The following is a 24298-nucleotide window of genomic DNA, read 5'->3' as shown; positions in this document are numbered from 1 at the left end:
GTGCCTGGAACATCGAAGAAGAAGAAACCAAGAAACCGACATGCAAAAGTTACCCGTTTAACTGTTGCTTACAGAGGCATGGCTTGCAATTTAGTTTAGAAACATATTCTAATCTTGGCTTACGTTTGGTTCACAGTGCCTCAAAAGTATATATATTTTTACATAAAATACAATAATTGTAAGAATTACATGTATAGTAAATATGTTTAGTAAAATAATTACAGGCTCTGCAAATGTAAACAATTCCCCTCTTCTGAAACTGCATAGTGCAACATGATTAAAGGTGCTATAGATAACATTCAGCCACTAGATGTCACATTAGAGCACCAGCATGTTATATCCAATCAGGTGCATTCCACGTGGGAAAATGAGAAGTGGGGAGGAGTTACATGCCTGCAACATGTAAACAACATTCATTTTGGACCCGCAAAATTCTTTTAAATGATACATTCATTAATGAATGCTTTTTGGGGGGGGGGAGCAATACTTTTATTCCACACCCTTCTAAACGTGCTGTGGATGTATTTTCTTTTTTAAATGATTACTCTACATACAATTTTTATCTATAGCACCTATAGATCTATAGGCTCGATTTACACACCAACAAAAAAAATCAGATTTTTTTTTTAAACCAGAAAATTATGCAACACAGATGTGATACTTAAAAAGATGACTCAATAGATCCAGGCTGAAGAAAGCAAACCCAACGTCCCAAAACATCAATGTAGTGTATGTAGTGTTCTTCTACACTATCTAGTGGCAGAGGCCACTAGACTTCACTAAGGGGGCTTTCCCACTAGCCATCCGGGGACAAATCCGAGCACGATCGCCCCAAAATAAGTGTGAGAATGCTCCCCCCGTCACCGGGGACGCTGATTCGCTCCAAGCCGGGACCGCTTGAAAAGGTGGTTTTGGGTGCGAACCAGCACCCCCGACGACAGAACGGAGCGTGGTGTGCAAACAAACCTGTAATGCTTTCATGCTTGCTTGAATTTTGAGAAGATAAAAACATACAGCAACAACTGGACAATACCCCCAAAAACGCCGATATTTATGGGCAATTTGGCGAGTATTTGCGTGCGCATGGGTACAACAGATCAGTCAACAACGTCAAGCTAAAGTGAAGAAGATGCGGCTTCAATATCTTAAAGTACGGGATGCAGTGCGCAAATCAGGCAGCTCATCTGATGACAAGGACAATTTTCCATGGTTTGATGCAGTGGACAGCATAATCTGCCAAAAACCAACCAGTGATCCCTCCGTTGTTGAATCACTATACCCACAGTAACGCAGCCGGTTAGCCCATCCATAACCCAAACTAACAACAAGGGAGCCCGACGTTGTTGTTCAATCACAACCCATCGCAGTATTACTACCTCCAGTAACGCAGCCTGACGTTAGTCCATCAACTAGCCTGCCAAGGGGGGGGGCAGGTGGCGCACGGAGATTACGCTCGTCACCAACACCGGGAGACACTAGGATTCGCCTGTTCGAATCCAGCTCCCGGCGTTGCTATCAGCTTGGCTGGCCTCTCACACTGATACAATTGGCTGTATCAGGGGGTGGGAAAAGCTGAAGGGTGGGTCCTGGGCGTTGTGGACAGCGACCCCTACAGTTCGGTCGGGGCGCCTGCTCAGCGAGGGTTGGAACTGAGGAGAGATAGTGTGGCCTCCCACACGCTACACTCTCCCCGGTGAGAACCTGCGCGGCCAGGTTGGCCTGCCCCAGGCTGCACATGCGTCGGAGGAAAGCATGCAACAGTCTCCGGTCTCCCGGACCAACAGTAGGGGAAAGTACGCAACAACCAGGAAGGGTGGGATGGGAGAAAAATCGGGAAAAAGGAGGTGAAGAAAGATTAAAAAAAATAAAAAAATAAAAAGAGAAAACTAGCCTGCCAATCGGTAAGTAAAGTTTTAGCATCCATATTCTCATGACTTTTCAGTGTCTGTGACCCATCGTGTTTTAGCGCGTGGCTTATCAAGGTGACTAGTTGTGTTCAGCGGCACTATAGCCGATCAAGTATATATGCATATTATCTTTTACGTTGTTCGTTATATGTTTTGTCTATCTGTCTGTAATCTATGTGGTTAGCGTGTGGCATGGCCAAAATGATACAGGCAGGATTTTGGTATCCTATCCTAGAGTGTTGCTCTCCTCAATTGTGCTTGGGAACGAAAAACTAGATTGTAGTGTGTACGCAGACCAGAGGGGGGAGTGGGAGGGGGGGCTATCGCTCTCGAGAATGGAGCGGTCCTACCGTGCCTAATGAGAAAATGCCCTAAGAGCCAATGAGGACTTGCTCCCTGAATGATATTCATTACTAAAATAAGTGTTCTAACTCTGTTCAGGAAAATGAACTGTAAAATTCATCTCAGAATTTGCGTTTTCCCTAAACGGAAATTATTTGGGTAATAATGAAAGTGAAACCCCACTTAAATGAGGAGTTAATAGAAAAACCTTTAAGATTGCCCATGAAGGTGTCAAACATTCTTTAAGGCAAGCTTAAACATTTGTAGGGTACAGCCATGTTACACACAACTATATAAGGATCTAGAAAGGTGAAAAACAGGGGTAATTTATTTCATAATAAATATACTCAACTTTTAACAATTACAATGGATTACCATCATACAAATATGGATCTAGGAAAGCGATCTGGTGGACCACACAAACACCATCATCCAGGATGACTTCCCGACACAAAGGGAAAGAAAAGGAGGGTTTGATGGAGAAAGAGTGAGTTCCATGGCTTCATCAGGGAACCAACACCATTGCAGCTAAACCAAAACACGGACTCAATTGACCCATATCAAACCCTGCCCTCTTTTTTGAACCTCTAATCACAACTGTTGCTTCCCTCAAGCAACAGTTTGGATTGGAGGGTTGAGAAAAGAGGGCAAGTTTTCAGATCAAGGTCAATTACAAGAATATTTCCATGATTCTGCAAACCATCTCTCCTCATCTCTCTCCTCGTCTAAAACCCCAACATTTTCATAACGCACCAGAGAAACAGGAAGCACACGAGAAGCGGTGAGGTAAGGACATGAGGCAAGACCTTGGAAATTCAACCATAGGTGAGGAAATAATAATGGCCGCTCTGAACCGCACAGACCAAAGCAATACAGGTGCACAGGTAGTAGGAAGGTAGTGTCTTCTATGGGATTAAAGGTTTTAGTAGCCTACTGCCCCCTAGTGTCAGCCAGTGGAATCACTGGGACATCTAGATTGTGGAATACGCATCTCCTTTTCCCTCCAGTCCAGTCTGTGGTGGAACCCAGAGGAGAGGGTATGTAGTCTGTGGTGGAACCCAGAGGAGAGGGTCTGTAGTCTGCTAATCCAAAGCAGCAGAGAAGGGACAGTTGGGCGAGGGGACAGGTGATGATCGGAAGCATGTCCGTCCTCTTCCTCTCCTGCCTCTCTCCCCCAGACACCTCAAAACCTGCCGCCCCAGGGGGTGTGTTATGTTCCCCAGGCGGCCCCAAGGGGTGCGTTATGTTCATTTCGTCCCTGGGAGTGTGTGTGTGTGTGACTTAGAGGATCTGTTCAGTGCTAGAGGCAGAGATGTCCAGCAGTCTCCAAGCAGCGTAAGGGTTGAGCTCCTCCTGGTCTCGACATAAAGCCCAGACATACATCATGCGGAGCACCTTGTCCTGGGAGAGAAAAACACAAACACACCGTTTCATTTAGCTGAATGATTCTATTTAATCACCACCATTAACAGGCCGTTTTAACAGGGAAATGATCGATGCAGCGGCCCTGGGGGGGGGGGGGGTTACAGAGAAGAGAGGAGAGGAATATAGAAGGCCAAAACAACTTTCCTTTGAGCCTGTCGCTCAATGTCCCGACACTGGGACCCGGACCATAAAACATAGAAGTACAGTACATCCACCATTAATCCGCTGGCAGGAGGCAGTAGGCACCAACGCAGCCTGGTGCTGAATGGATAATTTGCCCTCTCCACCAATCACAGGAGTCCCTGAGGTGCCCTCAGTGGACCATTAGTCAGATTTACAGCATATAGAGAGCTTTCATCTGGAACTAAATGTCACGTAGCGAGAGAAAAGAGCCACGTCCAAAATTAGTTAAAAATAGCTCCATCACTTCATTACCCTCTCTTCACCCGTGTGTGAATCGACCGTAAGTGATTGAGTTGGTTTGTAGGATTACATTGATAGATTTGATTAGAATTACAATATTGGCCTTTTTATGAAATACTGGATATTAGCCTGTCAACTCAAAAGTGTTGAGAAGACATTCTGGTGACATTTTCAGGTCAACTTTGGCGCCGTAGATGTGCCACATGCAAATCCCTGCTGCTCGCTTCCACAGGGAATTGTTGTACATAATTTGCTTACATACATATTATAGTACATCATTTGCATACATGCAGCAGTACAACAGACAAAGGATGCACCGATAAGAAGATTCTTGACCGAACACTCAGGGGTGGGCGTCCTATCATTTATATCACAGTATATTTAGAATTTTGCATGGTAGCGGTAGATATCACGGTATATTTGTTTTTCTTATAATAATAATAAACCAGGAAACAAACAAGGACTGGAGTAACACTTGTTGTGTTGGAATACAGCTAACATAGCATATCGAAAAAATGTAAACAATGGTTTGTGTTTGTACTTTGTACGTTTCCAAATTATGTCAACAAAATGTTGCATACTTTGGGTAACATTCATAAATTATTGATACGGCCTGATATGCTTAAATTGTGGCCAACTGTGCTAGGATTTCGACTCCCGCTCCTTCCCACTACCACAGAAATAATCCCACTCCCTCCCACTCCCGAGTGAGAGTTTAAAAAAAAATCCCACTCCCTCCCACTCCCACAGAGACTGATCCCACTCCCGCCCGAATCCCATTGATTTTGTTGTCATAGTTCCCACTCCCTTCTGCTCCCGTTGACGTTTACTCCCGGTCCTGCCCAATCACGTGATTCAAAGTAAATTTGACTCCCATCCCGTGGGAATCCCGCAGGATCCGCGGGAATCCCGAAAAAATGTCATCCTCTATACCAGAGCCATCCTGGTTCACCAAAATACCTTTTACTCAAGAAAGGTTTGGGTTGCACTACTCGCATGTTTTTTTATTAGCCAATAATGAGACAACTTTTTGACGTGTATTTTTCCACAAACTAGTTTATTATATTTTAATGGGAGAACACAGTTTGCTAGCTTTGTGTGTTACATTTGTAAATGTGAAAAAGCCTAAAAGTAGCCTTCTACCGGAACATCCGGTAGACTCAAATCTCTAACAGTTTACCAAAGAACACCTAACTCTAATATAGCTTACTAAAGAACACCTAACTCTAATATAGCTTACTAAAGAACACCTAACCCTAATATAGTTTAGCAAGGAACACACTTCACACTATCATTTCACACTACCCTAACCCTAATATAGTTTAGCAAGGAACACACTTCACACTATCATTTCACACTACCCTACCTCTACTGCTATATTTATATAGTTAACTTTTTTTTTTACACCTCCACAATACGTATATATATACTAGTGGTCAATAGATTAAAAAAATATTAACTAATTAATCTCAACATTTTCTGTAATTAATCTAGATTAAAAATAGCATTTTTCTACTTGAGACCGAAGCTTGTAACAGATATTTACTTGAGTAAAATCATGGAATTAATGTAAAATCAACACAAAGAAAGTATATTTAGATTCAAAGACTATTTTAACACTTTAATCGCCAAGGACGCCTAAACTCGTCATTCCCCGCCATGCTAATTCTGCCAATGACGCCGTAACACGTCATTGAGATCAATATTTCAAAAATCTGTGATCGCAATCATATTTCTCCCACGGAGACTTGAGATCTACTGTTGATCCCCTCTCAACTCTCCAACGGTTCAAGAGCGCCATCTGGTGGCCGATCGGCGGATTGCCCAAACCGGAAACGGAAACTGGTGCTCATCCAAATTCGGTCCGATCACTCGCTATAGGTCCCGGGACTCGAGCTAGACACAATGGATAGCAATCCGTTACCAATAACTCGATAAACAACATGATTTGGACGTATATACTATTATACAACCTGGAGATGGATCGCATATTTCAACTTCCCATAATAGGAATATCTTTGCTCCACGCTCATCGCCCAACGGCCCGAGGAGACTGGGGTGAGTTTCAGCTTTTTTTTTTATCGTGTTCGATACAAACTGCTCTAATGATCATATCACCCACACTAGATGAATCATCTAACGTTGGCCACGGAATTATAAACGACCCCCCCCCCACCCGGTCAACATCAGATGATAAGTAGTAACTTCTAGAAGCACGTCCATTTGAACATTTTTATCTCGCGCAGATCGCTATCAAACTGTATTTGATCATCAATATAATGCATTTAGGGCTATAAATCACGTTCTGCAGAATGCTGCAGAAAACGATAAAAACATATTTATACTTAGTGTTCTGAAGGTCCAGATTAATACTGAAAGTCTGCGTTTATTATTTTGTATAACTTGTATATTGTTTATATATATAAGATATATATCCAACGCCATCCGTTTGCACCATAGTATTCTTCGCTCGCCTCATTGGGTCCCGCCCTTGACATTGGAGGCGCCACCAGACGAGCCCCCCAGACAGAGTTCAAGACATGTCCGGACAAGTTCAGACTTGCCCATAGCAGGCGCATTGATTCTGGACAGGTAAATCGGCTGCGCCCTAGAAATCAGTCTGAGTATATATATTGTGGCTGGTGCAAGCAGCCGCGAGTGAGCAGTGGAGCAGTAACCTAACAGCAGTGGAAGTAACGAGTCGGCAGTATCAGAACAGGAGAAGCAGCAGAGCGAGATCGTAATACGTCCGGTACAGTTGTACACAGACCGACCAGCGGTGTATCGTTACAGTTAGCTAGTAGCTACTTAGATACGATATAATATTGTAGAGCCATTATTGGCGCAGTATAGTGACTTGTGTAAGCGAAGTAACGTGGAGAAACGTATAGTTAAACCCAGCGGCATTTGGATCTAACTACTCACTGAAGACCGTCCGCGGGCTAGCTTCCAGTACAAACGAAGCTAGCTAGCTACCATCTATGCCATCGGGCTTTTGGATTAATAGCTATTAACCCTGCCATCGGGCACTAGGATTACAAGGACCGGTTCCGTACGAGACCCCTTTTCTTCAGTGACGACAGGATTATCCGACCATTCTTCAATTCCTCCGGAGCTTACAACTCCAGAGGGAAATCATCGTCTCCAGCTACCCCCTTGCTTTGCCCCGTATCACCTCGTCTCTTCTCACTCCCTGCAGAGCTCCGGTCGAGTATTCTTAACCTAGGAAATATTCATTACCACTGACTTTGATACTCTGACATTCTACTATTAAAAGAGAAACGTGATAATTCAGTTGTATATTGCTATGACGATTAAAATACTGTAAACTTGGTATCCTTGTCCCCGTGCCGTCAATTGAGTGTCCGCCATATTTATCTAACTGTACTGTCTGGCTAGTACTATTTTAGTAGTGGTTTAATCTAAACAATCTTTTAATACAGTCCGGGTTGTGTAGCCCCTTAGCTACACTTAGACCGTATTTTAGTATGAATATGTGAATGAAAAAGTATAACGTTCCTACGTCCTGAACGATAGATAATTGACGTTGAATGGGCCATAGTAATGTCAATTTAGCAATACAATTTAAAAAGTTATAGCCCTGCAAAGAAGGGGAACTTCTCCATAGACAAATAGAGCTGGCAGAGGATGGTATAATGATGTACATAAGCCTGGCGAAGAAAGTGTTAATAGCTTTCTTTGAATACAGTTTCTCTCCTGTGAAATACAAATGTTCAACAAAACCATCAACATTGACTCAGCTAGACCTCTTTCTTATATCCGCGGCGCTAAAATTGAAGATTTATCACTCCATAGATTAATCTAGATACATTTATTTTAATGCTTTAATAAATTTAAATTAATCTCTAAAGTTAAAGCATTAACTTTGACAGCCCTAATATATACATAATAATAATACAATATAAAACTTTCAGCTAATTAGAAATGTGAAAATCACATTCTGCTAATTTGAAAAGATGATGACAATGTAGCTAGAACCCTAACCATAGTCTTAAATGTTTTGTGGCTATGGTGATTTTTTTTTTTTACTGTTCTCATTATAAGTCTGATATTATATTAAATGGTATTGTGACCTAATAACAATACAGACTGATTATGAACATAGCTGTTGAAACATCCCTTCTTACAGTATGGTACATAATTGGCAATATAGTGGGATGTGATTTCTTCCCTTGAAATGTTCCTAGAGTAGGTTTCTATCAGAGCTTCCTACGCTATGGTAACTTGCACGCACCTACCGCATAATACCGCCGGGAATCCGCGGAGGCATGATGCATTCACCGGTAGGGGTAGGTGCGGAGAAGTGACCATATCTCAGCATAGGAAGCTCTGAACGACTCAGGTTTGGTTTTACGTGTTTGGGAGACTCATGTGCATAAAAACCTTGGTTCTGTGTGAGCCACTGAGAATGTGCTTCATACAGGCATCTTTTTGCATATTTTAAACAGCATATCAACGTACTTTGATGTCAGAATACATATACATGGCGTTTTACATTGTATTTGTTATTTAATTTCCTTATTGTTTTCACATAAGAGCTGATGAGAATAGAGATATGAGGCAGAGGAAAAGTGTGAGGCAGAGGAAAGGGTGTACATAATCAGGTGTCTATGTAATCAGGTGTGATTATTGTGTATGTAATCAGGTGTGTATGTAATCATGTGTGTATGTAATCAGGTGTGTATGTAATCAGGTGTGATTATATAATCATGTGTGTATGTAATCAGGTGTGTATGTAATCAGGTGTGTATGTAATCAGGTGTGATTATGTAATCAGGTGTGTATGTAATCAGGTGTGTATGTAATCCGGTGTGATTATATAATCATGTGTGTATGTAATCAGGTGTGTATGCAATCAGGTGTGTATGTAATCAGGTGTGAATGTAATCATGTGTGATTATGGTAAATGGCTGCTTTTTTATATAGCGCTTTTATCCAAAGCGCTTTACAATTTGTTACTTACATTTTACCCATTCACTCACACATTCACACACCGACGGCGGAGGCAACCATGCAAGGTGCCAACCTGCTCATCGGGAGCAATTAGGGGTTAAGTGTCTTGCTCAAGGACACATCGACACGCTGCCCGGGAGGAGCGGGAATCGAACCGGGAGCCTCCGGATTGCCAGGCGACTGCTCTACCTCCTGAGCCACTGTCGCCCCTAATCAGGTGATGGTGATTATGTAATCATGTGTGATTATGTAATCAGGTGATGGTGATTATGTAATCATGTGTGATTATGTAATCATGTGTGATTATGTAATCATCGTGATAATTAGGTGTATATATTCAGACGTCACTCACAGGGTCTCCCTCCACTACTTCTCCTTTCATGTTGCGGATCACCATCACCAGCTGAGCCTGGAAAGTGATGATCAACACTGGACCCTGCTCCATCATCTTCCCCATGGCCAGCTAGAGAAAGAGAGAGACACACACACACACACACACACACATACACACTCATTGCATTTATTAATGTTGATGTAAAATTGCTCAACATGTTAGAACTGCTGTTGTGAAAATTATGACTAAAGCCCTTTGATCACTATCCCCCTGGATATCAACAGAATCAAACCATGCTGCGACAAACTGTTCATGATATATGAAAGGAGGCAGGGCTTATTTACCGTAATTTTCTGACTATAAGCCGCGCCTTTTCCCCATTTTTCGACCCTGCGGCTTATATAACGGTGCGGCTAATCTATGCATTTTTACAGCTAACGGCCAATAGGGGACCTCCTAAATCTATGGATTTTACAGGTTACAGTCCACCACCTTTAACTCTCACTCGCTCTTCTCTCACAGGCACACAGCTGCTGCAGCAGTGCACGCCTTGCCCCTCCTCCTCCCCCTCACAGACCCATGTCAAACAACAAACCCTTACGGCAAGAGTCGAGTGCATGAGCAGCTCAGAGCTCCTCTTTCAACATAACTGAAGCATTAAACAAAATGGCCCAGTCAACTATTCACTTTAGTTTAATACATGAGGCATTGTCTAATGTTATCTAGCTGGCTAGCTAATGATAGCTCCTGATATCAACGTCTGATATCAGTTTGGCATTCGTTTTAGCAGGTGCTGGCTAGCGTTGGCTAACTAGCTATCGTTCCGTGCGCTAACGTTAGTACCTAGCTAACGTTACTGTTTAAACAAAAATGTTAATAAATGGGAGCTTCCTCAAACGGCCATCTCTTTCCCGACAATCCCCTCTGTGTACGAACCCTTACATATGGTAATTAAACATTAAAACACCTGCAGCGTATAGTCCAGTGCGGCTTATATATGTACACATCATTCAATTTAGCTGCTGCGGGTTATATTCAGGTGCGCCTTATAGTCCGAAAATTATGGTAAATGGACAATGATGGAATCTTTTCATAAATGTTTTTAATGCATAGGTATATCAGCAACAATATGTTCACTATGGCCCATATTGTAAACAGGGGCCAGGGAGCTGATTACATGAGGCTCTGAGCAGTAGCAAACCTGTGTAGTATCGCCCTCTTGTGTTCAAAAGGTTCATACTGAATATCTATTTGAATGGACAATGATAATAACAGTAGTCCAGCCCAACCTCGCCTGGAAAAACTCACATCAATGTTGTCAATGTCCAGGATCTTGGAGTGGAACTGCAGCCCCATGGCCTTGGCCTGCTGGATGGGGTGGGCCAACTGGCTGTATGTCTGCAGGCCCAACAGTCATATAGAGAAATGGAAGAAAGAAAAAAACGTGTGTTCAGTAATAGACGTCTGTACAAGGATGTTGAGGATGTTCCACGAGTCGGTGGTGGCGGGCGCCTTCTTGTACGCTGTGACCTGCTGGGGCAGCGGACTGAGAGCGGGGGATGCAAACAGGCTGGATAAGATGGTCAGGAAGGCCAGTAACGTGGTAGGGGTGGAGCTGGACTCTCTAGCGGTGGTGGCGGAGAGGAGGAGCCTTGCTAAGCTCCATGCCATCAGGGACAACCCCTCCCACCCACTATACACAGACTTCGTTGACAGAAGAAGCACGTTCACTGAACGGCACAGGAAGTCCTTCATTCCGACAGCCATCAGACTTTATAATGCATCACTGTGCCTCACTGCATCACTGAGCACAGGGTGACAGTACAGTACAGTACTATCTTCCTTCCTAGACTTTTACTTTACTTTTAAACCAACATACGGTAGTACACATTTATATTACTTACTGTATATTTCTGTATATTTTTACTGTATATTTTATATTAGAATGTAACATAGGAAATGTATATCCCGGACCGTATTTTATTCTTAGGCTTATTGTTATTCTTATTCGTGACTCTTGATTTGTCTACCTAAATGTTTACTATTTACTGTGAGCGATTTGTAGTGCCAAATTTCCCCCGGAATAAATAAAGTATTTCTATTCTAGATGTGTAGGTAATTCTACAAATCCATGTTTATTTGACTTTGACTTTTATTTTAACATCCTTTGGCCTTTGATTAGCCATTTTGCATGCGCTCCTGCAGGCACATTTTGTAAGCTAGCAATCCAGAAACTAGAAACCTGTGTCATTCAGATTTGGTTTGTCTAGGTGCATTGAAAATAAGTGGGATCTTCTGAGTAATTTTCATTAAAAAGTGTTTGCTATCCAATCGCAGGAATGATGACAGGAATCTCCAGATATCAATTTGATACCAAATCACAGCATGATCTTCTTCCGAGTGTTTTTCAAGGTCTTGACATCTTTTGGGTGGGTTTTTGCCTTTATATTATAAATAATAGAGAATAGAGACTGTACCGCTTCATAGCACCAGTCCTTCAGTATCCCGAGCTCCCCTTGAACCATAGCCTGCAAGCACAAAGGACAGGGATCATTTTGCATTCATACAGAGCTTGGATCGGCTCAGAGCACCTAGATCACGACTTGCTAAGTAAACAAACTACTACATATCATCATCAGTAGAAGCCAAAGTCTCATGTACCTCCAGTATGTTTGGGATGATGTCTCGCTCACACTGCTTCAGGAAGGAGTCCTTGTCAAAGGACGGGTCCGCTTTCAGGATCTCGGTCAGAACCTCAGACATCTCCGTCTTGGAGAACAGCCCACCTGACGATCACATGTGTGGTAGAGACCAAGGCTACGGTTACACTTGTTGTTTCAATGCAATTCTTTATCATCTAGAAATGCTGAGATGCATCAAATGGCAGGTCTGGACAGAACATGGCGGATGTTGTGACCACGGGGATGCAGACAGTTGGGGGAGCTGTTTACCCAGGATGTCGGTCATCTTCTCGGTGACGGCGCGGGACGCTCTAATGAAGGAGTTGTCACTCTCATCGTACTTCATCTTCATCTCAAAGAACCCTGAGGAGGGAGGGTGAGAGAGGGCAAGAGAGAGATCAATAAAGAGTAAGGCATCCTACAGACCTTGAAATGACTAAACAACTCCACTGCGGTAAGCGCACATTTATGCTGGACGCTCTGCATGGAAAAGAAACGACAACAAATCTACATACAGGCATAATGCTCTCAGCTCTCCCAGTCCCTCCAAACAATTCAGTTGTGTGGAAAGTGTCTGAACATTGGAGTTGGACATCCCATAGTGCTGAAATGAATGGGTAAAACGATAAGGCCTTTCCCTGGCTGATGGATGACTTGCGGTGCATTTCTGACATATGGTATGCTAAACACACACTACCTAACACACACAGTAGAATATATTTTATTGCGAAGCAAATGCTGATACTGCCACAATAGCTGTGGAACTCAATACAGCTTAAATTCTGTTGACTTTGCGCAATGTCATTCCTGTAATTCAACTAATCTTTTTCCACCCGTCTAGAAATCAAATAGAACCAACCGTTTCCTTAAGTAATGTTTAATTGCTTGGCTCACCCCCTGTATAATAGCAGGGTACGAGTTGGAGCACCCACAACATCCGCAAGGCAGTTTCTGGTCTGAACCTGGTTTCAGAAGCACCATGTTCCCTCCTCCTCACTCCCAGGGGAAGCCCCCTAGTTGGCTCTCATTAGCCACGGTTCATTAGTGGAGCTTGGCTCTTACTCCAAGGTTAATAAGCCTTTAATTGAACCAGAACCAGGGTTTGAAATTGACAATGTCCCGACATCCAGGGGCCATAAAGAAAAGTGACTTTGGACTTGATAAAAGTAACGCCTGTGGTCTGTTGTCGTTAAGTAAACTTAGATCGAGAGCTGGTCATATTGCATTAAAAAACTGATATTTAAATTAAGTGATTCGCGAACTTTTCTTGATCAATGAGGCTCATATACGTACATGAAGCCAGTTCAAAGTGTGCGCAGCAGTAGAGTAACGTTAATGACCAGCAGCCCCGTGGGCAACAGTACCTGCTGTCAGAGCTGAGACAGCTGAATAGAACACTACAGGATGAGCCTCTTGACAATCTACTACCGTAAGCAATCGATTTTATATTTATAAGAAAGCTAATATTTGTTTTAAAGGTTGCATTTGCTAATGGGCTTGATAGCCTGATAATCATAAGACTGGCCCCAGTCTTTTGTATGCCTTTTAGTTTTGTAATGGGCAAGCACTCGGATTGGACATTTGCCATTTTCACACACTGAAGTCTCACGGACAGATAGCTCTTAAACCAATTTACAATCATGTAAATTTAACCATGTCATGCCATCCAATAATAAGTGATCAATCACGCTATTTAAAGGGCCAAGTCTGCACCCTAGGCCTACGCACACACAATATGACATAATGTACTGCTGCTGGAAGATATCACTGATCGTACGCTGAGGAGGGAGCGCCAGTATCGCAAACAATGCGGACCTATTCGCAGAGCTCAAACCCTGTGCCACCACATGTCCAGAGTAGACCACTGTCCACTTTGGGCTTTTTAGCCACTGGGACACTCAAGAGGGAGCTAGAGGAACGGTGGGCATAATATGGCAGACATCCATCCATCCATCAGCCGTGGCCTCCAGCGAGTCGTGGATAGAATCATACAACTGGCCACACACACACACACACAATACATCCAATTCCCATATACTGAACAACAACATATCCCAGTCAAGAGAAGATTCCATGCCTTTGCTGGTCTAATAAAACTAATAAACTTGACCTTGATAACACTCCATCAATGTTCAAATCATCTGCGATGCCCAGAACCACCTGCTCAATGTGGTACTGTATCCCGCTTCCCAGGAGGTGCACATGACTCCTACATCTTACAAAATGTATGTTGGCACCACGAATACTGGAGACGCTGGGTTCGCCTGTTCGAGCCCAGCGCTCCACATTGCTTTCACAGTCGAGAATGCAGCTGTGACCGCGTCGCCGACCGCCAAGAACCTTGGTGTTGTCCTCGACGACCAGTTGAACTTCTCTGCTCACATCGCAGCGACAACCAGAACCTGCAGATTCCTCCTGAGCAACGTCAGAAGGATACGCCCCTTCCTGACAAAAGAAGCCACCCAACTCCTCGTCCAATCAACAGTCATCTCCCGCCTCGACTACTGCAACGCACTGCTAGCTGGCCTCCCGGCCACTGCCACCAAGCCTCTTCAACTCATTCAAAATGCAGCGGCCCGCCTGATCTCAAACCTACCGAAGTCAGCCCATGTCACCTCACTTCTTAGGGACCTGCACTGGCTCCCCATTGCTGCACGTATCCGCTTCAAGGCCCTCGACCTAGCATACCGTGCGGCAAAGGGAACCGCTCCCGCCTACCTCCGGTCAATGGTCTCTAACTACACACCCTCAAGACCCCTACGCTCTGCGTCTTCTGGCCGCCTCAGATCTACTCCTATCCAAGCTCCCGGAGGGTCATCAAAGAGAAGCCGCCTATTCTCAGTCCTTGCCCCACAATGGTGGAATGAACTACCCATCCCAGTTAGGACAGCCGAATCCCGTCCAATCTTTCGCCGTCGACTAAAGACTCACTTCTTCAACCATTATCTGAAATGATAAAAAAAAAAAAAAAAATCTAACCCCGACTAACCTTAATGTCATGCACTTGTCCTAATAAACTAACCTACACTGTAACACGCAACACTTTGATGAACATTGTTACTCAGCTGATAGAGTTATACCCTTCTTGCTGTCTTGTCGCACAGAACTTGTAAGTCGCTTTGGATAAAAGCGTCAGCTAAATGACTAAATGTAAATGTAAATGTAGCTGGTCGTCCGTACTAATACACATTGGCAGTATTAGGGGGTGGGAAACTGATGGGTGGGGATCGGGCGTTGTGGACAGCGACTCCTACAGGTTGGTTGGTGCGCCTGCGCAGTAGAATCAGGAAGCGATGGGGGCGGCGCCCCTCCAAAGCGCAGACCCCTGACGCTGAAAGATCGCGCCGTGCAGGTGAAAAAAACTGCTGTTACCTCGAGTATCGGAGGGGACTCGTGCTATGTATGACTTAGTCCACATTGCAGCTGGCTTGTGGGAGGCAAGAAACAGCGTTCGAGACAGGGGAGGGTTGAATTGGATGATACGAAATTGGGATGGGAGAAAAATAGAAAATGGGAGAAAAAGTGGATACAAAAAAAATTATGTTGGCGACGGTTTTGGGATGGTGGTGAAAAAGTGTTAGTTTGGAGCCGTGCAGAATAGTGTTCACCTCTTAGACCTGGGCAACGATATATAAAGACATTTTAAACAACATGGCTTGAGGTGTGCTTGATTTAACTTGCAGCACCATTGAAAAGCCTAAAAAATATCAATATGTTTAAACTCAGTTCATCTCCATTTCGTTTTTTTGCTGGACCCCCGGGGCGAAGCCAAGTAACAGCAATGTCCCCGAGTGAGTGAGTGAGTGAGTGAGTGAGTGAGTGAGTGAGTGTTTGGTGTTGAGTTATGGGTGTGTAGTCTACTCTTCACTTAATTTCTTCTTGACTAGTTATAGCTGTGTGTTATGGGGTGTGTTAGGAAAATATTATCATGTTCATAGCTCTGTTTAAATACATATTTCTCTGTACAAAGCTTTAACTAGTTTAACTAGTCAAGACACTAACAGTGTTCTTAACACATTGGGCGCCGGGGATTAGTCTGGGCCCGTGGTAGCTAGGCCAAGCATTAAAACATAGGACTTTGTCACCTTGTTTGCAGGGCTATATTATATTCTATATTATAGCTATGGATACAATACTATGGCCCATTTGACATCAAATATCGTTCAATATGTGAAAAAGAATGAATTTTTCCATCCATACGTTCCCGTGTTATACCGTGGTAGGGCTGTCGCGGTAACCGCATCACCGCGGGTCATCAAGTAACCCGCGGGTGGAAAACAGACAACTGCGACAACCGTGGTTAAAAAAAATGTAAAAGATTATTTTAACTCAGTTAATTTAATGACGAGATTGCCTTGTGCGTCCGTTTTCCAGTAGCATGAGCTAACTTCACGTTTCCATACAGTTTACAACTCACAGATGAAATCAGGATTTATTTTCATATCCCGGACTCGAACCCCCAATGTATACCTTTTCCTGTATTAATCTGAACCGTAGTAGAGTACAGGGGAGCGTTCTCCAGGGAACACTCCAGGGCCGAAGTGCCGGTCATGTAACGTGCTTGTTATAACTAGCCGGACTTCTGTACTGTAAGGTGGTGACAGTAGACCAGGAAACCGTTCTCTCAAGGACTGGGCATTCATTTCCGTTTGCAGCTCTCTATTCTTATGTTATTGACTAATGTTACATGCAAATTAAGTGCTGCCTCTCTCTACCGTTCCCGCTACACTCGGATTACGTTAACGTTTCCCTACTCTCACTTCGTTAACGTTAGCTAACGTTATCATTAATAGCTATTATGGTCTGTAATGTCAACTGGATAATGTTAGCTTTGTTTGCAAACGTTAGTTAACGTTCGCTCTCTATAACGTTAGCCAGTTTCCCCACATGAACAATGACAATTTGTGATATTGTTATTGACTAACTTTACACACAAATTAAGTGCTGCCTCTCTCTACATTCCCCGCTACACTCTTTGCAAAACAAAGCTAATGTTATCATAGCTATTATGATCTGTAATGTCAACTGGATAACGTTGGCTTTGTTTTGCAAACGTGAGTTGGAGAAGGGATGTGTGACAATTAGGGGTGTAACGATGCATCGATTAATCGAAATGCATCAATTCTAATGTGACGATTCAACTGCATCGATTTGATTATGTTAGAATCGATTATAATCTAAATTAATCGAATAAAAAAAAAAATTAACACATTGACCGCCACAGCAGGGGGCGCTGATACCCCATTCATTGCCAGGTCTTTATTCAATGGATATAGTTTTAGAATGACATTTGCGAGTGCTTAAAATATATCTTATATTATATCTATGGGTCTAATAACGGCGTCGGGTCTCAGTGAGCTGCTTCTAGTCAACATTGCCGAGACAGATTGTTTTTTCATCCGTACATTTCCGTTTTATACCGTTTTGAATAGAGTATGGTTTGGGTGTTTTTCAGTAATTCCAGGAAAAGGCGAGAAAAATGCATTTTACTGTAATCCAGTCACCACGTTGTAATTTTTCGGCTGATTATCTAATCATCCTGAAATTAAAGCTAGATTATCACTATTATGTAGGGCTGTCCCCGACTAAGGATTTGGATGGTCGACTATGATTGGCCAAAATTTGCCGTTAGTCGACTATTGGTCGACTAAAAAATAAAATATATATATATATATAATTTTTTATTTTAATTATTTTTTTATCATTCCATTTGGGCTGTGGGGGGTGCTTAATGTCTGAAGGAGTCGACTGAAGGCTTCTTGTCCTGTGCAAAAGCATGCAATTGGTCCACTGATTTGTCTAGTCTAGTGTGTTCATTAGATGGGTGAAATCCTCTTTCAGTGCCTCTGTGCCTGTTTTCGTAGGCAGTTAGCCTCTGGTATGTGTGCCATTAGCGTTAGCCACGCTTCTAGGCCTCTTTTCTTTTGGAAAGAATAATAAAAATAAAAAGATTATACATTTTTTTTTTATTATAATTTTTTTTACTAAGAGGTTGGCCAGTCGACTACGGCTCCTTTCGATCGATTAGTCGACTAATCGACTAATAGGGGTCAGCCCTACTATTATGTCTCCTCGTCCATACATGAAATGACCCTCGTAGCGGGGCGCTCCCCCCCACCCCCACCGCAGCCAACGGTAAACAGCCATACACGGTCGACACAGATAGCTGTGATCGGGGTAGAAATAAATGTCAGATCAACGATCAAATTCATATATGATGTTCTTACCTTGTATCTGATGTAATGCAAAAGAGATAATCCAAATATCTTATTGCAATTCCAAATAATGCTTGTGGAGTTCCACACCACACTACCAACCGTTTCACAATGACGGGCGGGCGGGCGGAGTTACTGATGCCATCGTTGTATAGAAGTGGCTCGCCTAAATATTTAAACCCCGCCCGCCCGGCTCAGATCGCCTCCTAAAGGACACAAGCCCATTTTCAATGCGATGCAATAGCTCCGCCTGGCAGTAGAGAGCGGTGTTGACCGTCTGCCAGCTCAGACAGGGTCTGAAGACTATACCAGAGGCTGCAGATATGAATTATGAATAGATATAGCGAATAAACAAAATAACGATCCCAAAAACGAGTAAACTCGTTATTGGCGTTATTCGATTGGCGGCCAATAACGAGTTAGCTCATTTTTGGCGAGGAATGTGTTAATGTTTTTTTTTTGGTGTGTATTGTTTTTATTGACCTATAGTCCATTCATGCTGAGTGAATCAGTTCCCCCAGCCACATTTGTGTATTCAAAAAAATTTGGGGAATTAACTTCTTCTTCTTCTTTCGTGTAACGTCAGAGGTCCAACTCTGTATCTTGTAGCCATGCCCTTAACTCTGGTCCCACATCAAAGAGGCTGGCTTCCGAGGGTGGTTTGTATAGGGGGCAGATGGTCAGGATGTGGTCAACAGTCTGCTCAGGGTCTCCACACTCACATGCTCCGATAATATATAATACATTTTTTGGTTAAAAGAAATCCGGTGGACTTCCAGTATGGTGAGCAGGGAGTAGGACACGTTTTTCCCTCTCTCTCATGTTTTTTTTTATTTCTACGTTTTAAGACTCCAAAACCTCACAATTCTTGTTTATATGCTAACATCGATATAGCTAACTAAGTATTTATTGTCGCAAAGATGACATCCAAGACTCCAAGACCAAAACGGGGCGATGTTCCGAACGAGGAAGAGGCTGACGATACTTTTAGCAAGGCCTGGCTGGCCACCCTGCTTGAAAGCCACAAAGAGGCTATGACCACAGAGTTCAGAAAAGCCATTACCGCTTTGGAAAATAAACTTGACCAAATGAAAACGGACGTGGCCGACAATGTACAGCGGGTCGATTCCCTGGAGGAGAATGCAGAATCTGTAAGCGAAAGAATTACGTCGCTGGAGACTATATGTGCGGATCTGAGGGCTAGCCATGCGGTGCTAAAAGCTAAGGCGGAGGACCTCGAGGCTTGAGGGCGACGTAACAACCTTCGGATCATTGGACTACCAGAACAAATTGAGGGCCCGAGACCAACATCCTTCTTCGCCACCCTTTTACCCCAAATTCTTGGGGCAGAGACCCTCCCTAACCCTCCAGAATTGGACCGCGCACACTTATGGCCACTAAGGAAAGGTCACTTTAAAAATAGTATAGTATAACCGGAGATTGTATAAATTAGCATGTACAGAAAGACCCACCTAGTATGTCCTCCATGCTCTGTAAATAACTTATGTACATATACCGATATGCCTGTTACTTGTTTATTGCACAATGTTACTTGTTTATTGCACAATGTTGATTCTATTATATGTTATTTGCACATCGTTGCGGGCAAGCCCACCCGCATTTCATTGTATACTTGTATGCCGTGACAAATAAATCTCTTGACATGACTTGACTTGTAACAAATGCAGAAGTTCCACGAGGAGGGAAAGGGGCAACAAGCTATAACACATCCAACCTAATAAGTCACCTGAAAACATCACCACCGCTACGATGGTGTATTAAAATCTGACGACGCGCAAGCAGCTAAAGGCTAAAGCTGCTGCGAATCCAACGACCGCTCCTACCAAGTGTCATGGAGAGGGACTCTGTCGGCCACCCGCCCCCTGAGGACGGGTGTCCCCCAGGGCTCGGTCCTAGGACCCCTTCTCTTCTCCCTCTACACTAAATCACTGGGTAACATTATCACGTCTCATGGCTTCTCATATCATTGTTATGCCGATGATACTCAACTCTTCCTCTCCTTCCCTCCCTCAGATATCCACGTCTCTGAGCGGATCTCTGCCTGTCTGTCGGACATCTCCACCTGGATGACGACCAACCACCTCAAACTGAACCTAAACAAACCTAAACAAAACAGAATTGCTCCACCTGCCGGCCAAATCCTCCCCCCTGACCGACCTCTCCATCACAGTCGAGAATGCAGCTGTGACCGCGTCCCCGACCGCCAAGAACCTTGGTGTTGTCCTCGACGACCAGTTGAACTTCTCTGCTCACATCGCAGCGACAACCAGAACCTGCTGATTCCTCCTGAGCAACATCAGAAGGATACGCCCCTTCCTGACAAAAGAAGCCACCCAACTACTCGTCCAATCAACAGTCATCTCCCGCCTCGACTACTGCAACGCACTGCTAGCTGGCCTCCCGCCTACTGCCATCAAGCCTCTTCAACTCATTCAAAACGCAGCGGCCCGCCTGATCAAAAAACCTACCGAAGTCGGCCCATGTCACCCCACTTCTTAGGGACCTGCACTGGCTCCCCATTGCTGCACGTATCCGCTTCAAGGCCCTCGACCTAGCATACCGTGCGGCAAAGGGAACCGCTCCCTCCTACCTCCGGTCAATGGTCTCTAACTAGTACACACCCTCAAGACCCCTACGCTCTGCATCTTCTGGCCGCCTCAGACCTACTCCTATCCAAGCTCCCGGAGGGTCATCAAAGAGAAGCCGCCTATTCTCAGTCCTTGCCCCACAATGGTGGAATGAACTACCCATCCCAGTTAGGACAGCCGAATCCCGTCCAATCTTTCGCCGTCGACTAAAGACTCACTTCTTCAACCATTATCTGAAATGATAATAAAAAAAAATATATATATATATATCTAACCCTGACTAACCTTACTGTCATGCACATGTCCTAATAAACTAACCTACACTGTAACACGCAACACTTTGATAAACATTGTTACTCAGCTGATAGAGTTGTACCCTTCTTGCTGTCTTGTCGTACAGAACTTGTAAGTCGCTTTGGATAAAAGCGTCAGCTAAATGACTAAATGTAAATGTAAATGTAAATGTAAATGCAAAGGAACCGGCGCGGCTTGTACCTATTGACGAGGCGTTTGCTAAATTAAAGACATTTGACAGAGATGATTTGTTTGGTTTATTTAATTCTTTTTGAGGCGTGCTGTCCTATAAATGCCAAGTAATAGTTGTTTCATGGACCAAGACCACAACAGTCTCCTCTCCTATAGCGTCAAATGTTTTATCTGCTGACAAAGCACAATACCTGTTGGTTTTTAGTTCACTCATTGTTCAGGGAAACACATTGTTAATGACATTGACGGATTGTGAATTTTGTGATTGACTCAAATTATATTTATTTGGAAAAATAAATATAGTCACTTTATTTGAAGAGTCAAAACTGTTCTCTTGGCTTTGTTTTGTTCATAGTAGTAACGCTCATGTCATGATAAATCTGGTTAGGTCAAAACTACAGGAATATACATAAAAAAAAAATTATAATACAATAAATATATATATATTATCGGTTATCGGTATCGACCTTGAGGAGCAGAAAGTTATCGGTATCGATATCGGGGTCAAAAAATCAATATCGTGCACCCCTACCTATTATCCCACAATGCATCACTCTTAACACATTAATTGCCAATGACGAGTATACTCGTTATTGGCCGCCATGCGTTGAGTGCCAAACAACGAGTAAACTCGTTTTTATGATCGTTATTTCTTTTATTCGCTATTGGTATTCATAATTCATCCAGGAAGGCTCCGGGAGCCAGCTGGACCCTGTCTGATATTGCAACGCCTCAATACCGCCGCCTGGTGGATTTCGGACGAGTTACACTCCACTCTAAACCGGAAGTGGCGCTCTGTGCATCGGTCAAAATCCTCCAGCAGAGATATCTTGTAACGTGGATCAATATACACACCGCGAGTGCATTGGATCGCTTTCGAGACGCAAGAATCAATATGCTTTCGCCGTTTATTGCGTCATACAAACGGAAAATGGATCTAGCAGATCGACGTCGATTAATTGGATTTTTTTTCTCCAGACGCATCAGCCACAGGTAAGAGGAATCTAACGTTATTTCCAGCTCGATTGTCCATTTATTTCATTGCAATCTGTCCAATCAACGTATGGTGTCTTACTAAAGAAAGCCGTTAGTGACAATCAAGGAATCATAAACGACCCCCCCCCCCCCCCCCCCCCCCATTTCCTTCACGCATGATGGAGCATAATGTATAGCGATCATATGCATTTGAAATTTGTATATAGCGTGTATAGGGACGAAACGCCAATCGATAATGTATAATACGCGTCGGGGCCTATAACGCGCATTCTAGGAATTACTGCTATACAGTCTAAAAACATACTTATATTCTCGACAGTACTAACACGACGATGTATGAATGGAAAAATATAATATATATAAAAATATATATAGCTATAATATTAAAAAAGTTATAGCCCTGCAAAGAAGGTGAGCCACTCCATAGGGTTACAGCACTGGCAGAGAGTGGTATATGATGGGCATACTGCATGGCACCCAATGTGTTAAAGGAGCAGGCAACGCCCTACTACTTTTATCACATTTCAGAATGTTGAGGGACAAATGGATAGATTATCAAACATGTTTGAAATAGTTTCGGGACTCCTACGACCTTAGAATTTTTTTCTAATCACGATCGCGGGTAAACTCGCATGTCTTAATAATAAAAAATATATATACAGGTATATATATAAAAAATAGAAAAGAGGGGAGCTCCAGTAGCTCACCACGTACCGCGAGTACTATTTCAGCGCCGTGGACAACCGCGCTCGCGCGGATCTGGGGCTGAGCGCGTTCGAATCCCGGACGGCAGCCGTGCCTTTCCCAGAGTGTCTACCCCCCCATCTGAACCCTTTCAGCCTGCTTCTGTCGGTCGAACTTGACCAAGTATGAATGAGAAGAAAAAGCGATAAACGCTAAAAGAACCAGGTGACTGGTCAAAGTTAAAAAAAAAAAAAAAATAGAAAAGAATAATTATATAGAATATATATATATATATATTTTTTTTTAATACAAGTGCGATACCACCGCATCCCGCGGTGATTAGCCACACATAACCGCGGTGAGAAAATGTCATACACAGCCCTATACCGTGGTGAATATAAGTATAGTTATAGCGTGGTCTGGGGTAATTCCCGAAAGGCTGAGTAATAGCCATATGCGTGTATTCTACTAAAAGCGTTGCCATTTCTTGCCTGGACTAGCTACTATTCTCAAATCAAATCTAGATTATAGGTATTATGTTTCATCATGAATGCATGAAAGGGGGGGGGGGGGGGGGGGTCGTTTTTTGATGCTTTGATTGCCACCAACGGCATACGTTGTGGAGTAACGTTACACACACACTTTCGGATCGCAGTGAAGGCATGCTTGGATCAACGCAAGATTGATATCATATAGCCTTACCTTGACTAGGATGTACCCCAAAAAGAATATTCCAATTATCTGATCGCCATTCCAAGTATTGATGTCCATCGTGTCGCCAACATAATCCACCACACAACATGCATTGGGAATATTTGATTATTCTCAATCCGAGCGTTATAACCGCTCGTCTTGCCCAGAGAAAAATAGCAGACCCATATAATCTGATCTCAAACCTACCGAAGTCGGCCCATGTCACCCCACTTCTTAGGGACCTGCACTGGCTCCCCATTGCTGCACGAATCCGCTTCAAGGCCCTCGACCTAGCATACCGTGCGGCAAAGGGAACCACTCCCGCCTACCTCCGGTCAATGGTCTCTAACTACACACCCTCAAGACCCCTACGCTCTGCATCTTCTGGCCGCCTCAGACCTACTCCTATCCAAGCTCCGGGAGGGTCATCAAAGAGAAGTCGCCTATTCTCAGTCCTTGCCCCACAATGGTGGAATGAACTACCCACCCCAGTTAGGACAGCCGAAACACGTCCAATCTTTCGCCGTCG

General features: G+C 43.6%; 1 protein-coding gene across 1 annotated transcript in view; it reads right to left on the bottom strand.

Moving 5' to 3' along the window:
- Window positions 1-2555: 2555 nt before the first annotated feature.
- The window catches only part of timm44 (translocase of inner mitochondrial membrane 44 homolog (yeast)), a 34687-nt gene continuing 12944 nt past the window's right edge, over window positions 2556-24298 (bottom strand). The window contains exons 8-13 of the mRNA XM_084337972.1: window positions 12357-12449; window positions 12067-12191; window positions 11883-11933; window positions 10714-10803; window positions 9424-9534; window positions 2556-3650 (exon numbers count right to left, since the gene is read on the bottom strand). Coding sequence (XP_084194098.1) covers window positions 3531-3650; window positions 9424-9534; window positions 10714-10803; window positions 11883-11933; window positions 12067-12191; window positions 12357-12449 — 590 coding nt within the window. The 3' untranslated portion in view covers window positions 2556-3530. The remainder of the gene's footprint in view (window positions 3651-9423; window positions 9535-10713; window positions 10804-11882; window positions 11934-12066; window positions 12192-12356; window positions 12450-24298) is intronic.

This window comes from Notolepis coatsorum (assembly GCF_963971535.1).
Source record: "Notolepis coatsorum genome assembly, chromosome: 2".
Lineage (NCBI taxonomy): Eukaryota > Metazoa > Chordata > Actinopteri > Aulopiformes > Paralepididae > Notolepis > Notolepis coatsorum.
Note: the sequence above shows the minus strand (reverse complement) of the source record. Positions and strands in the feature narration are given on the sequence as shown.